This window comes from Chenopodium quinoa, unplaced genomic scaffold (assembly GCF_001683475.1).
Source record: "Chenopodium quinoa cultivar QQ74 unplaced genomic scaffold, ASM168347v1, whole genome shotgun sequence".
NCBI lineage: Eukaryota > Viridiplantae > Streptophyta > Magnoliopsida > Caryophyllales > Amaranthaceae > Chenopodium > Chenopodium quinoa.
In genome coordinates, this window is record NW_018744633.1 from 2,868,074 (window position 1) to 2,882,145 (window position 14,072).

Sequence of the window (14,072 nt, forward strand, 5' to 3'; positions counted from 1 at the left end):
TCACTAAATATAATCTAAGATTTGTTTATACATGTATATGATTGTTATTTTTTCAGTGGAACATTTAGGTTTTTGTTAAGCATTTGGTGTTATTTTGAATTTGTGGAATTATGCTACATCAAGCTTAAATAGATAGTGATTAGATGATTAATACAATTGAGATAATTGTTGGAGTTGTTGTAATGTCTTGCCCTAATTGCTTCTTCTGAAATTGAATAATAATAGGCATAGTACATAGTACTTCGGCATTGTATTATTTGTTTGTAAAATTATGCATAATTATGCTTTGAATGAGCTGTGGAAGCTTTTATAGCTGTTGTTATGTGCTCGTTGCGAGGAATTACGTCTCTGGAGTACGTAAAGTTGTTTATGGTTTGTCCGGTGAAGACATTTTGATTGTTACAGTAATTTATTCTTGGCTGTTGAGTTGAGTTTGTTGTAATTTCTTACACTAATTGCTTCTTTCAAATTTGAATAATACGGAGTATAGTACTTCAGCATTATGTTTATTTGTGTGTAAAATTATGCATAATTATGCTGCTGTGGGAGCATGTATAGCCGTTGTTATGTGCTTGTTTGGAATTATGTCTATAGAGCATGTAGAGGTATATGTGGTTTGTTCAGTAGCAACATCTTTGATAGGTAATTTACACTTTGTCTGTTGAGTTGAGTTTGAGACCTTTAGAGTTATATTGTCTGGTTGTGTCTTGTTAAATCAATAGATGCGGAATTTACATTCTTGGTTTGCAATTTGGTCTATGTGTGTGTACATGAACTTCAATCTTGAATAATGAATTACTACATCTGTTTCTGTGAAGCCCATCAGCATGCTAAAATAAATTATGTTGTTCCTTCTTTCGAAATTCCAATGGCTTGCATAATGTGTGTGGTTGCTTGGTGGTTAATGCCTAGTATTTGAGTGATGTGTATTACAAATTAACTATTGCTAGTTGGCTGGTTCACTTGAGAAAGATTCTATATTTTGTCATTCTTTGGAAACCTATATTGAGCCGTTTTGTTTTACGTCTCATTTTGTGCCATTTAGTCTGGCAATCTGTTAAATCAAGTCACCTGATGTTTTAGCAGGCTTATCTGGGTTTCCTGTTTTCTGATGATCAGAGAAACAGTGATTGAATTGAATTACTCCATTATTGGAAATTTAAATAGCATGCCTAGATCGAACAGTGATGTCCAAAATTAATCCGTCATCAACTTTCTTTGTTAGTTGATTTCTCTTGAATTACAAAATATAATTAGGCAATGCAGTTTATGTTAAATGCTGAAAGCCTGAAACAAAACAATGATGTTCATCAACACTTTCACTTTGCCCCTTTTTTGAGGACTCCCTATATCTATTCTTTTGGTTATGTCTTGTGCTTCCTTAAACATCGTGCTGCCAGGTTTAGCCATTTAATAGGAAAGATCTGGTTCTTGATTTCGTCGAACAAAGATACACCTCTATATGTGCTTTGGCACCATAATGTCTACTTGCACGACCTTTGACCACACTTTTTGTTTTGTAAACTGTTACTTGTTCCTAGGATGTTGAACATTTGGATTCATCATAGCTAGATGCTCAATTGTTTTTTTTTTTTTTTTTTTTTTTTTTTTTTATCATCAAATTGTGTTTTGCATTTACCAGGAATGTCTCAAATTTTGCCTGTTCTTTTTACGTGTTACTGCTGTAAGCCTGCATCTAATAGTACTTGTTTATGGTCTTCTCCATAGAAAGTTATCCAAGGTTTATTCTATGGCATGTTATGCTTATTTATTCTTTACCTGTCCATTAAACTGACATTAGGAACATTAGCTGGTAATGTCTCTGTCTTTCTCATGTTAATTGCTTGTTCAGAGTTGAGAATGAGTAATCTGCAGTGGTTTTGGGGTAAGTAATTGACATTGGTCGTAAAGTATTGATGGGGCCTAAACTACAAATCATTATTGCTCTTAGTTAGCAATTTGGAACGTCTGTTTTGAGATAAATCAGGTATCGATCTACTTTTCCCACCCTTATCAATTGTTGGTAATCTTACATTGCAATCTTATCTCAGTGTTAAATAAGGGATCATTGGGTTTCTGTCATCATCATCAAATGGATCAAATGGATTAGCATTGGCCTAAGAGCTTGGAGATAAAGACAATTATGTGAAAAAATAGATGTTTCCTGTCCTTTTGCTGCAGCTTATTGAGACTAGATGCCTGAAACTATCATTTTGCATGCATCATCTTTTTTTTATAACTTGCATATGTTGTGCTAAGATTAGCTGCATTGCTGCTGTTCAATACATGTCTATTTTAACAAGAATTATAAAGAACATGTACCAAACAAGAGATATCTTAATTTCTCGATGAGTAAAGTGTGGCTCTACCATTATCTCTTTTCAGTGCTACATTATGCTCTAATTTCCATGTGTACCGCGTATTATAAAAGACAAATTATTATAGAGAGGTCTAATACTCGCATATTAGGTAACTCTACTCCTTCCTATTATTGTAAGATAGTTTTTCATCTTTCTCGATGTATTATGGGCTCTTTTGTTCCCCATAAACTGCTTTTTCTATCTTAATGATTTTTAGGAATAGTTAATAAGGTTTTAAGTTAGGTGTCAGCTATATACAAAAGAAGGGCTTTTTGAAGAACTGTCTTGGTGTCTTGTTGAGGATGGTGACTCGTTTCTCAAAGTATGGTTTTGTTTTAAGGGTCACCTCTTTTGTTTTCTTAGCTTGCTTGGATGATTGGTCTTTTTGCCTTGATAATGTAGAATTACATTTTTATATATGATGCTAGTTAACAACGATGACAGAAGAATCATTTGTATATGATTTATTTCTGTATTAGGATTAAAAAACCCTGGACCAATCAAAAGAGTGGGCATTTGGTCTAGTGGTATGATTCTCGCTTTGGGTGCGAGAGGTCCCGAGTTCGATTCTCGGAATGCCCCAAGCTCATATTTTGGGGAATTTTCATTCAGTCACACTCTGTATGCCTTGAAAATCTGGCAGTTTTGTTTTAGTGTGAACTAGTTGAAACTTCCATTTTCTAACGTTATAGGACTGGGCTACTTTATCTATAAGGGCCCACAGAAGGCATTCCTCCTTCTGGAATTTCTCCATGGTCGTCTGGAGCTATATTGCTTAACATGTTATGGGGTATTGTGGTCCTTAGGTGATGACTTTTGTTTGAATCAGACCGCTGAATAGCAGTGTCTTCTATAGTTCACCTCACTTAATCTATAAGGGCCCATGCTGCGTTAATTCAAAGTATTTATTTGTTAAATACTCCGTATAAGATTTGAAAATCTTCATTCTTGGTTCATTGTGTAGAATTGCAAGTATGCTACTACGTTTATCTGAATTCTATTATGGTCCAACTCCATCTTCTCCTTGTCTGTATTCTCCTCTCAGTAAATGGTAGAAGACATGTTATAGTGTGGTACCACATCTTAGTCTGCCTAGGCCTAACAAATCATGTTTCATGTGAAGGACCCTTTTCTTGGCAGTTTGAATATTGAATTGCTTATCATTTTTAGGCTTGTTTGGACTTTAGCAGTTAGTAAATGCAGAATAGAATAGATAGCTGATAGATTATTGGCAGGTAGAATTAGCAAATACTCCATAGCAGATTGATCCGCAAATTTCTGTAGTAGAGCGTGTGCAAATTAGTACTTTGTAGTTTCAAATTATTAGCTATTTATTTGAATATTAGGAGCTATACACAAGGAGATTAGTATATTTTACTTTGATCAGTGATTAAGGAACAATTAAATTATGATGGCTAATTGGGTAATTTAATCTTCTCTTATAATTGACTTATAAGGAGATTAGTAATATTAACTATCTGCTCCTTTTCCCGCATCTGATTATCATCAAACACCCTTATAGAAGAAGTCATATGGACCAAAGGTGAGGGTTTGTAGAATTGGTTTTATGTTTACTTTAGCTTTGGTGTGGTATCTATTGTTAAGGCTGCCTAAATCGTTGCAAAGGGGATTTTCTGGCTCACCTAGTGCAAACATGGACTTGTAGTCCCACCACTCAGTTTCTGTCAAGTCTCAGTCATATTTTTCTTAAACAATACTGTAATTTTTACTTTGTATTTCCTAACTTTTCTTCAATTATTAGGTGCATTTTGAAAGTGAATACTTTTGTGTGAATAACATTGCTGACATGGAATTATCTTAGAATCAGATTTGTATTCCAATTTCGCTAATCTATTCTAGCATTTTTTGATTAGGGAAGTTCGGATAGCTATCTGGGTCGTCATTCTGGTGGGTTTGAAACAAGTGATGGCTGTGATGATGGTTTGGATCAGTTGAACATGGACAAGGCTGTCAAGATATATGAGACATGGGTATGTTAATTTTTGCTTCCTGTTATAGTAATTAACAAATTTAACCCTGATATAATAACCAGTATAGTTAATGTTGTTATTTTTCTCTGTCACTCTGATGTGTTTGATTTCCTCCTTGATAATCACATCTATTGAACTATATGTAGTGCTATATACTAGTTTAGTCGATTGATGTGGCTAGTGTACTATTCAAGATGAATTAGAAACTCACCAAACCTGTCGTTTTATGTAATAATGTGCTGAATTTTGTTTTACCCATGGCCTTTTCTAGTGGGTTGATCCATGGAGTAACAAACAACCATGTCATGACACCCCTTCTCTTATGTCTATATCTTGTCTTCACCCAACATTTTAAATTTAGTATACCATGACACCCCTTAGCTTCTTCCATGTCTATATCTTGTCTTCACTCCACAACGTTCAACCTAGTGAGATTATATTCCTCTTTATATATAAAAGAAGTTACCACAGTTACGATAATTTACCCCAAGTTTAGACATTGTAACTTCATGGGAAGTTGAATAGCGTAAAGTTGTTGGGTTGACAAAAACTCTAGCTAAAACAAGTGGAACTTCAATTCTCACATGAATTTAACTTCAATTCCATCCGTTAATCATGCTGTTTTCTACATTTCTTAAGATATGAATCCCATTTTTTTTTTTTTTTTTTTTATTATTATCTGGAAATGTAACCTCCTACATTATCCGATTATTCTATATAATAAGATTCTAATTCTTATCCTAAAATAATAAAAAAGAGGAGAGTAACTCAGTGACATTCTTACCGTAGTAGCTAAAAGATGGGAATTAACACTACACCCTATTAAAAACATACCATCATCCCTAGATGCTTTCCAAAGTGAATGAAATTGCTTGCACGTGCTAGCCTGTATTAGTAGTTAGTATAATAAACATGCATACAAAAACAAAAACTGAAGGCTGCCACTGCTTATATCCACAGATCTCTAGAAGAAGTGGGGAAAAAGGAGGGGTTGAAGAAGAAGAAAATCATATGAAAATTTCTCTTTCTATCTCTTTTCCGGAGTACACAACAATCCATGAATTTTTCTAATGCCTTGTTAGGAGCTACTGACTGACCCATATGCTTTGTCTTTCCTACGAGTGAAAAAGAAGAAATGTTCTTCTCTAAAGCATATTTTGTTTGTCTTTGAAACTCGCATCCACCACAAGAGTATCTTTTTTTATCTTCTTCCTTTGAAAACTATATAATATACGAGTAATTTATTAAAGGTGTATAAGTGTAAAGAAAATTATATGAATATAATATGTCATATAGTCTGTTTCTTTCTTCTGACCTTCTCTTTGATATTCTCAACTCAAGCATCTCTATGCTCACTTTCAGAAGCGGGGAAAAGACTAAAGATATCTTTGAATATACTAACAGCTAAATTTAGTGGGCCTCACAAATCCACACTTGTTAGAAAGATTGTTTTTTACTATTAGTATAATTTTAGTCTTTCGTCCCATTATTCTAGATTTGAAGAGTATGATATGGACATTGATTATGATATGTACTATTTTAAAAGTTAGGCTTAACCAGATCCTTAGCATGTGAGATTTTATAATTATTCTGGCATGAACGTTTGTTAATTTGTATACATGGAGCCTTCACTGTTAAACCTTATTTATTAAACTAGGGCACCCTTTAAGAGCTAATAGGTTGATCTCGGGAATTGGCAAAGTTTTGTTGTTCTTGAACCACTTACAAGCCTCTAAAGTACCATTTGATCCTTTTGAAATATCACTACAACCATCCAAAACACCACCACAATTATGTATCGCCACTAATCTCAGGAGTAGCTTCCTACAAATCTAACGTACCTCTGAAAATAAGGGTTTGAGTTTTTTTATTTTTATTGATCCCTAAAATCAACTAGGAGCTGTTGGGCTTACTGTTATGCAAGAAAGTTGCTGTTAGAGATATTTAATTTGCACTCTTATTGATAGTCTTGACTACTAACTTATAAAAGGACAAAGGAAAATTGTATAATGGGTTGAATCTCTGATCAATATCTTTCCCTTCAGGAACTTAAATAATTTTGTCTTGTATTTCTGTGTTTTATTGTCTGATTACATCTTTGTTCTGTTCTTAGACCACAATATTGGGTTAAATTAAACACTTTTGATGTTTGCTGTAATTTGTCCTTTTGACTCTTTTTGATCGTACTCCTTATGTTTAAATAGTCTTGTACAGCTATCCATTTTGATTCTTAGGAATGGTAAAAAAATGAAAAAATACCAGCATATGCACCATATTAATCATCTATGTGCATTTTCTACCGTGTTTGGCATCTAAGTCTAGCTTGCTCGCCAGCATATATGTTAGTGACTCAATTTGTGGCTGGCTTAAAGCATATTGTTGAATCGTTATTGTGTTGTAGAAGCACTTTTTATGTTACTCTATGATGACAACCTTTCAAAGTATGGGATTTGTATCTGAAACAAATACTTCCATGGATTTTAAAACACCCTAGTTACCGAGTACATAGTGCGTATTCATATGGCTGCCAGCCAGCCACTAAATTGCTTAGGCTGCATTCCTTTCACCTTATCTAAACGTATAATCGTTGCATATTGAACTTGGGTAGCCCTATATGTAAATTTTGGCCTTAGTTTGACTTATTGTCCAACACAATTACACAAACACAAAGTTCGTCTCAAAAAGTATCTTGCTTTATGATGTTGGTTCATATGCAGATATATTCCCTCCCCCTGAGTATTCTCACCCTTTTATTCTGCATATTGAATTGGTAATTAATTTGAACAACTAGTCTTACAAGAATAAGGAGATTTCTAATTATAGGTATGCTTCTTTTGTTCCACTGACTTAAATAACATAAGATTTATATTGACTTATAGTTCGTGTAATGCATACAGGTTTAAGATAGTAGTGACAGTGACCAGCAATAATTGTGGAGAAAATGCTATGAACGTAAAGCAACAAACAGAAAAGGAAACCCAAACCCAAAAAAAAAAAAGAAAAGAAAAAGGTATGCACTGAGGTCCACGTCCGTGTCCAAATCCATGCACATATTGAGGTAACTCTTTCTCTCTTCTGACCCCACACTCTGGTAAATGAGTGTGTGTATGTTTGTCTGTGGTATATGGAAGTAGTGCAGTTTATCACATGGAGAGAGATTGGTCATGTGATGTAATGCATAATTTAACCCTGTATTCTCTGAGCCTACAATGAATCAGTCAAATCCAGAATAGAATCTTCCTTATTTTTCTAGCTCACTCTTAACATTACATACAAGATGTGAAGTTTTTTTAGACAAGATGAAAGAAAACAAAATCATTCTCAACGGGAAAAATTAGGATTTGAGGATACATAATATCTAGGATGTTCTTTACTTGTGTTGAATTTTTTTGAGCTAATAAATAGTCTAGTGATATGATCGTTCGGAGAATTGAAGAAAGTGACAAAAGCGATTGTTTTGATATATACTTATACATGTTATAATAAGGTGGTAGATAGAACCTAGTAATAAGTTTATGGGGAAGGAAGGAAGGATGGTGTGGCCGAGTGACGACATTGACATTATTAGTTGTGCTAGATATGGCCTTGTTGGGAGATTGAGTCTAGGATAAGGTGACCAAGGAACATTGACAGCTAGTGATGGGCTTTTGATTCAGACAAGTTAATGTGTATGTATGCTCGTAGTATATGCTATGAATGTTAAAAATGACTTGGTTAACTACTTGTGGAACAATATACCTTGTGTAAGTTATAGTTAACTTCGATTTTTTTATTCATTAAGATCTTACATTGTTATCTCTATTGAGGGATGATACATCCATCTTAGAGAATGGCCTGGAAGATATGATCCAATTCCAGTGACATTGTTACTAACATAGGTGGTTGGATGGTGCATTTTAAGGTACTTGAATGATTTTGCCTTTCTCTGAGATGAAGTTTTCACAAGTTAATCCCCATCTACCAGTGCTTTATTGAACTATCATGTTGTAATTCCACTCACTTGAAGTGTGGTTTAGCTTCTTTAGCTTACTTTTGAGTATGTGCATAGAACAATATGTTAAAATTTAACCCTTATGAAGATAGTAAACTTTATTTGTTTATTTATTTATTTTATATATTAGGAAACAATAGAAAACTAATCGCATGTGATGTAATCAGTTGTTTCTGTATCTTCTTTGGTTTTTTGGGAGTTTGTTTATTGATTAACAAGAATAGGGGGTAAAGGAAATCGGTAAGTATAGCCTACCATTTCCATCAAATGATGATGTTAATAACTAGGTAATTCATCATGCTGTATTTTTTTTCTTCACTACTTTTTCTGAATTCATTATTATTTCTGTATCAAATTCATAAAAAGCTGATAAATAGTACAAATCACTAAATTACTTGTAGTCTTGATCAATTACAACACAACATATTGAATACTTGAGTTCTTATGTCATGACTAATTTTCTTTTCATCTACCAATCGATTATATATTTATAACATACTACGGACTTATGGAGTACTAAATACTCGTATCAACTTTTATTTGAATGGGGATTATAATTAAGGATGCTTTGTTGGTTTTTGAAGTAATTTTCATATTTAAAATAGTAATATGGACCCTACTTAGGAGAATCTAGATGAGTTCATTTGTTACAGTAGAACTGTTTAACTCCCCACATAGGGAAGCAGCTGTTAGGACATAGTCCCACGCCCCACTAGAGTTGTGGCCGAAAGAGAGAAGATGAAAAGTGATTTTTTAAGGCAAAGGGTTGAGAGAAGGAACACGTTCCAACCCTTTCTCTTTCTCTTTGTAGAGTCACGGGTGTACCTTGAACAACGAAAAAACAAATGAATTAATAATAAGATTGGGATATCTACTTACTGTATACTAAACTCATATCATATGGTAGGAGATAGGAATGTTCCTTATTATAACTTTTTTCATATAAAAATGAATTTTGAGCTACTATATGTTATAATAGTTTAATAGAACTTGGAATAATATTGTCCCTTTCTCTCTCATCCATTGTCCTTTGCTTCTATTTTGAATATAGGATGACCCAAAGAATATTGCAGAATGTACCTTGTTTTCTTAATTATAATGCTGGTTTGTTATTCCTAGTGTATATATGTAGATTCCAATGATTCATTTTACCTCCAATGTTATGTGAAAAATGTGTTGGAGTTTTTTTCTTTAGTGGAAGAAGAAAGGAGAATAGAAAGATACAAACTTTGAAAAATGGTGATGGTAAAAGTATAAAAGGGTGAATTATAAAGTAAGATACAGACCCCTATTACTCTAGTAAATTAGTATCTTTAAAAATATAAAATGTGTTTTCCTTTATTATTACCGCGAGGTAAAATTTGTGTACTCACCATTTAAGATTAGGGGATAATTCTTTTATATGTAAATTAATAACTACAGTATTAGTTACGGACCTACAGGAGGATCAGAAATTTGTGAGCATGTCTTTATGTGCTTAAATTTAATTAAGTTTATGGTTGGTAAGGATTGAGCCCAAATCTCATTTAAGCCAGTGTAACACGAATAAGTTGAGTTGAGGTCCCCATTCCTTTAGTTTTCAAAGGGAGGTGTAATTTCTATACTATTTTTGCTTAACAGTAAAACAAATTCTCCTATATATTTACAGCTTCCAAGGGGGACAATCAATAGCTTAATAACTTTGATTGGATCTCATAATAGCCAAATTAAAAATACCCTAGACTTTTCTGACATGGTCATATGCTTCTTAAAGTTAGAAAGCCAGTGAGAAAGAAAAATAGAGAAGGGAAAGGAGAGTAAGAGAGAGAGAAAGAGAGAGAGAGAGAATCACTGCTTTTATTTTAGTGATTTTGTCATATGTTTCTGCTTCTTAAAGTTAGAAATTTATGATGAGAGAGAGAGAATAGGAGTATGTAAATAGCACTAGCTAGGCAGCAGTAATAGTAGTGAGTGCAATAGCTGAGCAACAAGTAGAGCAGCTGGAGAGCATATCATATAATCCCCTCTTCATTCTCATTTCCATCATACTATATATTATATCATCATCATCATCTTTATATCATAGTACATGCCCTAAGTTCTTATCATCTTACATTATTTCAAAGAATTTATCACTGACTACAATGGCATTTTTAGTAGAAAGGAGTGATCCTCTTCTTCACCATCATCATCATCACAGCATACATCAACATCATCTTAATCAAGAACAACACCAGGAAATGGTGTTCTCAGTGTCAGAGTCTCAGAAATCAGTTCCTGCTCCTTTCTTAACTAAGACTTACCAACTTGTTGATGATCCTCGTACCGACCACATTGTATCTTGGGGTGAAGATGAGACCACTTTCGTTGTTTGGCGCCCTCCTGAGTTTGCTAGAGATCTCCTTCCTAACTACTTCAAGCACAACAACTTCTCTAGCTTTGTCAGACAGCTTAACACCTATGTATGTTAACTACTATGCTCAACATTCATTTCTTAACACAAATATTTGCATGCATTGATGCTGATACTAGGTTACTCGAATTCGAGTTCGTTGATGATGTGTTAGAGACGGGCACATGTCGTAGTGTCCGACTTGGCTATATTATAAAAAATATCAATGTTTTTGGTCCAAATTTAAGTGTCGAGTAATGCTCATATCCATGTTAGAGTTGATATGGGTATTTGAGACGAAATGAAGATACTGAGTAATATAGCATGAATGTATGCACAACATGAGTTCAAGCCTATGTTATGAGATTATTGATTTAATCACTTTTGATTCATTTGTTAAAAAGCATTCCTAAGTCATGCAGTGTTTCAAGAGAAACCAAAAATGCTGTGAATAACCATGTTTCTTGAACTTTGATGGAATCTTTGAAACATATATCAAAGCATTTGAAAGGTTTAGATTCAGTTACTTTTAGGGATTTTGTCTGTATATCTGTGTCTAACTTGGAGTCTCCATTTGTCTTGTTGTATCCTAAATACTGTATTAAGATAAACCAATGTGATACAAAGAGTCTGAGTAATAACCGAGAAAAAGATCAATAAAACTAGTTTAAATGTGGTGGAATCTGAACCAGATTATTTCATCCTCAAATCTTTAACTTAAATAAGTTTTGCATATTTTTTTATACTTTTATTTAGAGCCTTAAGAAAAGTTTATTTTAAATTGGTGATCTGATCATAGTTTGAATAACCTTAAATTTAAAAATGTTGCATTATTTTTGTTAGATTTATGAACCCAAGTTGTACATACTTAGCTTGGTTTATTTTTCATTTTTATTTCCCAAGGGAATAATTGTTTGATGATTTTGTTTGAATCGATGTAGACTTTTGGTTCTCTAGGTATTTGGTAAGAAATGTCTGTTATATACATATAGATTTGTGCTACTAATTACTAATGAGTTTTTTAGTGTTAATATATTCATTTTTATTTGAAATACCATGTGAACTGTTAGTGAGATCTCAAGATTCTCTTGCTTCTTTGTCTTGATTACTGTCCCTTATGCATCTGTATCTTATCCTACTAAATATTATTCTACGTACAACTTTCTGTTATTAGTATATGCACATTTCTATTCTTTATGTTTCTCTTGACTCTTTAATATATCCATGTTTCACTTTTAAACACCAAAATGTGGTGGAGGTTGCTATGTGGGAGCACTCTTCCGGCGGGTTTGTTACCTACACAGCTAGTCAGCTACATTCGTCGCTGGTATCTCTGAGATGTAGCGGGATTGTATACATACGTACGAAGTACTCCGTATTAAATAGTTATGACAAAAAAGAAATGTGTAGTACAATAATTCATTTGAATAAAGCCATCAAATCTAACTATAACCATTGGATCTACAGTACATGTATTTCTTGTCTGCAAGTCCCAAGTGACACAATTATGCACTGCTTCCATTTAGATTCCGTTGTCACATTTGTAAATTATCATCATGATATAATTATTTTTGGACAAAAGGGATATTGAAAAAGTACTATTTGAGAAACAATTTGCATTCATGTATTTTCTTCATAATTAGTGTATTGCATAACTATTATTGAGATTTGATTACTGCTAATATAGTAATATCCCATTAGATTGAGTAATATTAACACCCTTTTTCTTGTTTTTTTTAGGGTTTCAAGAAGGTAGTTGCAGATAGGTGGGAGTTTGCAAATGAGTACTTCAAGAAAGGGGAGAAACACCTATTATGTGAAATTCATAGAAGGAAAACTCCACAACACCACCACCAAATTCACTACCAAGACCAAGTATTACTTCCACCACAGTATCTTCCTTCACCGCCCGAGGAACATGGATCTTGGATAAACATTGATCAGTCTTCTCCGTTACCTTCTCCGAAGCCAAGTGGCGGGCCTAACAACGATATCTTAACGGCGTTAACGGAAGACAACCAAAGGCTAAGGAAGAGGAACTTCATGCTCTTATCTGAGCTCAACCACATGAAAACCCTTTACAATGACATTATCTATTTCATTCAAAACCATGTTAAACCAGCTGTGCCTAACAATGGAAATGACCAAAATCGCCCTCCTAATTATAATGCAATGGCAGCAGCACCCCCTAAGCTCATAGAATTGGATGATCAAGATAATCAAGGCGACGCGAGCAAGAGAGAGACCATCAAGCTGTTTGGAGTCCCTCTTCAGAGCAAGAAAAGAATGCACCTAGCAGAAGGAAACCTTTGATATGATGATCAAGACGACGAATATTAATTAGTACTAGTATTATGTTAAGCACTGTTATTAGCTAGATGGCTAGGTTTTAACTAGTAGAGTTTTCATTTTTACTTTGTAAGATCATCAGATGTGAAGTTTTGATTAATTACATAAAGAAAGTGCTTAATTAATTAATTTCATCATTTTCATGGATTATTGCATGAAATTTAATTCGGAGTATGTATTATGTGATAAAGTATGCCATTAGTGGCATGCATGTGTCTGAAAACTTAGGAACTAATTCACTAATTATGTTGTTGGAAAATAATTATATATTTGTAACAGGAATGAAGGTCCTTTTTTTGAATGTTCTATGACTTTAATCATCAATGACTTTGGTGTATAAATGTAAGTAAGTATATCTTGTTGTTGGTCCAAAAATATTCTATTGCATCTTCTTTCTTTCAATTGGGATTTACAAAATTTGTGCATGGCAATAATTACAAGGTATGTTAAAATTGATACTATTGTATATGCCATGATTCCCTCCTCAAAAGCAGGGGCCACTTATAAAGATCTTTAATGGCCCAGTATCTGGAAAAGTTTTCAAGGGTGAAAGCTGATTTTATAATTTTATTTTTTAAAAAGAAAAAAAAAATGTTAGGGTCAAAATGTGTTAAGAAAGCTTTAGTTGATTTTATTCCTGCTTTATAAATAAATCCAAAAGAAAGCTCATTGAATTTTATCCATATATCATGGCAATAAAGTTGCTTTGGCAAAAACTTTAAAAAAAGGGATGTTTTTATCTTCTTTTTGCAATTCTTTTGCTCTTGATTTGAAGTTTCTTTGTTGGCTGACTATCAAATTAAAAGTGCATTATGAGTTGCAAATAAACGTACCAATATCTGGTTGTGAATCATTTGCTTTTTCTTAAAATTCTATCTGAAACTCCATGCAACCCCTTTGCTTTTATCAGCCTATATGATTTCATGACTCTCTACGATATATTCACTTCCTGGCCCCGTATCTCTACTTCCTGCTCTTATATTATTCGGCACACGCTACACTTTGGTTGT

The 14,072-nt window shown here is 33.5% G+C and overlaps 1 protein-coding gene and 1 non-coding gene across 4 annotated transcripts; both read left to right on the forward strand.

Annotated features, from left to right (window-relative positions):
- Positions 1-2,870: 2,870 nt before the first annotated feature.
- TRNAP-UGG lies at positions 2,871-2,942 on the forward strand. Its single transcript has one exon. It is a non-coding gene; the product is annotated as a tRNA-Pro (tRNA).
- Positions 2,943-3,001: 59 nt separating this feature from the next.
- LOC110700989 (heat stress transcription factor B-4-like) lies at positions 3,002-13,360 on the forward strand. 3 transcript variants are annotated; one of them, XM_021878559.1, is made up of 4 exons: positions 3,006-4,351; positions 7,249-7,409; positions 10,482-10,783; positions 12,454-13,360. In XM_021878559.1, the coding sequence occupies exons 3-4, from the start codon at positions 10,562-10,564 to the stop codon at positions 13,024-13,026; spliced, it is 795 nt and encodes a 264-aa protein (XP_021734251.1). In that variant the 5' UTR covers positions 3,006-4,351; positions 7,249-7,409; positions 10,482-10,561; the 3' UTR covers positions 13,027-13,360. The 3 variants fall into 3 exon arrangements, with proteins under 3 accessions (XP_021734249.1, XP_021734251.1, XP_021734250.1); XM_021878558.1 differs by having other exon boundaries at positions 10,479-10,783; positions 12,454-13,359; XM_021878557.1 differs by having other exon boundaries at positions 3,002-4,351; positions 7,249-10,783.
- The last annotated feature ends 712 nt before the right edge of the window (positions 13,361-14,072 follow it).

What these genes read in the sequence shown, in the direction of transcription:
- LOC110700989 (XM_021878557.1), top strand. Translation starts at nt 10,466, where the DNA reads ATGGCATTTTTAGTAGAAAGGAGTGATCCTCTTCTTCACCATCATCAT. An exon ending in TCAGACAGCTTAACACCTAT is followed by an intron (nt 10,784 to 12,453) that starts GTATGTTAACTA and finishes TGTTTTTTTTAG; the next exon opens with GGTTTCAAGAAGGTAGTTGC.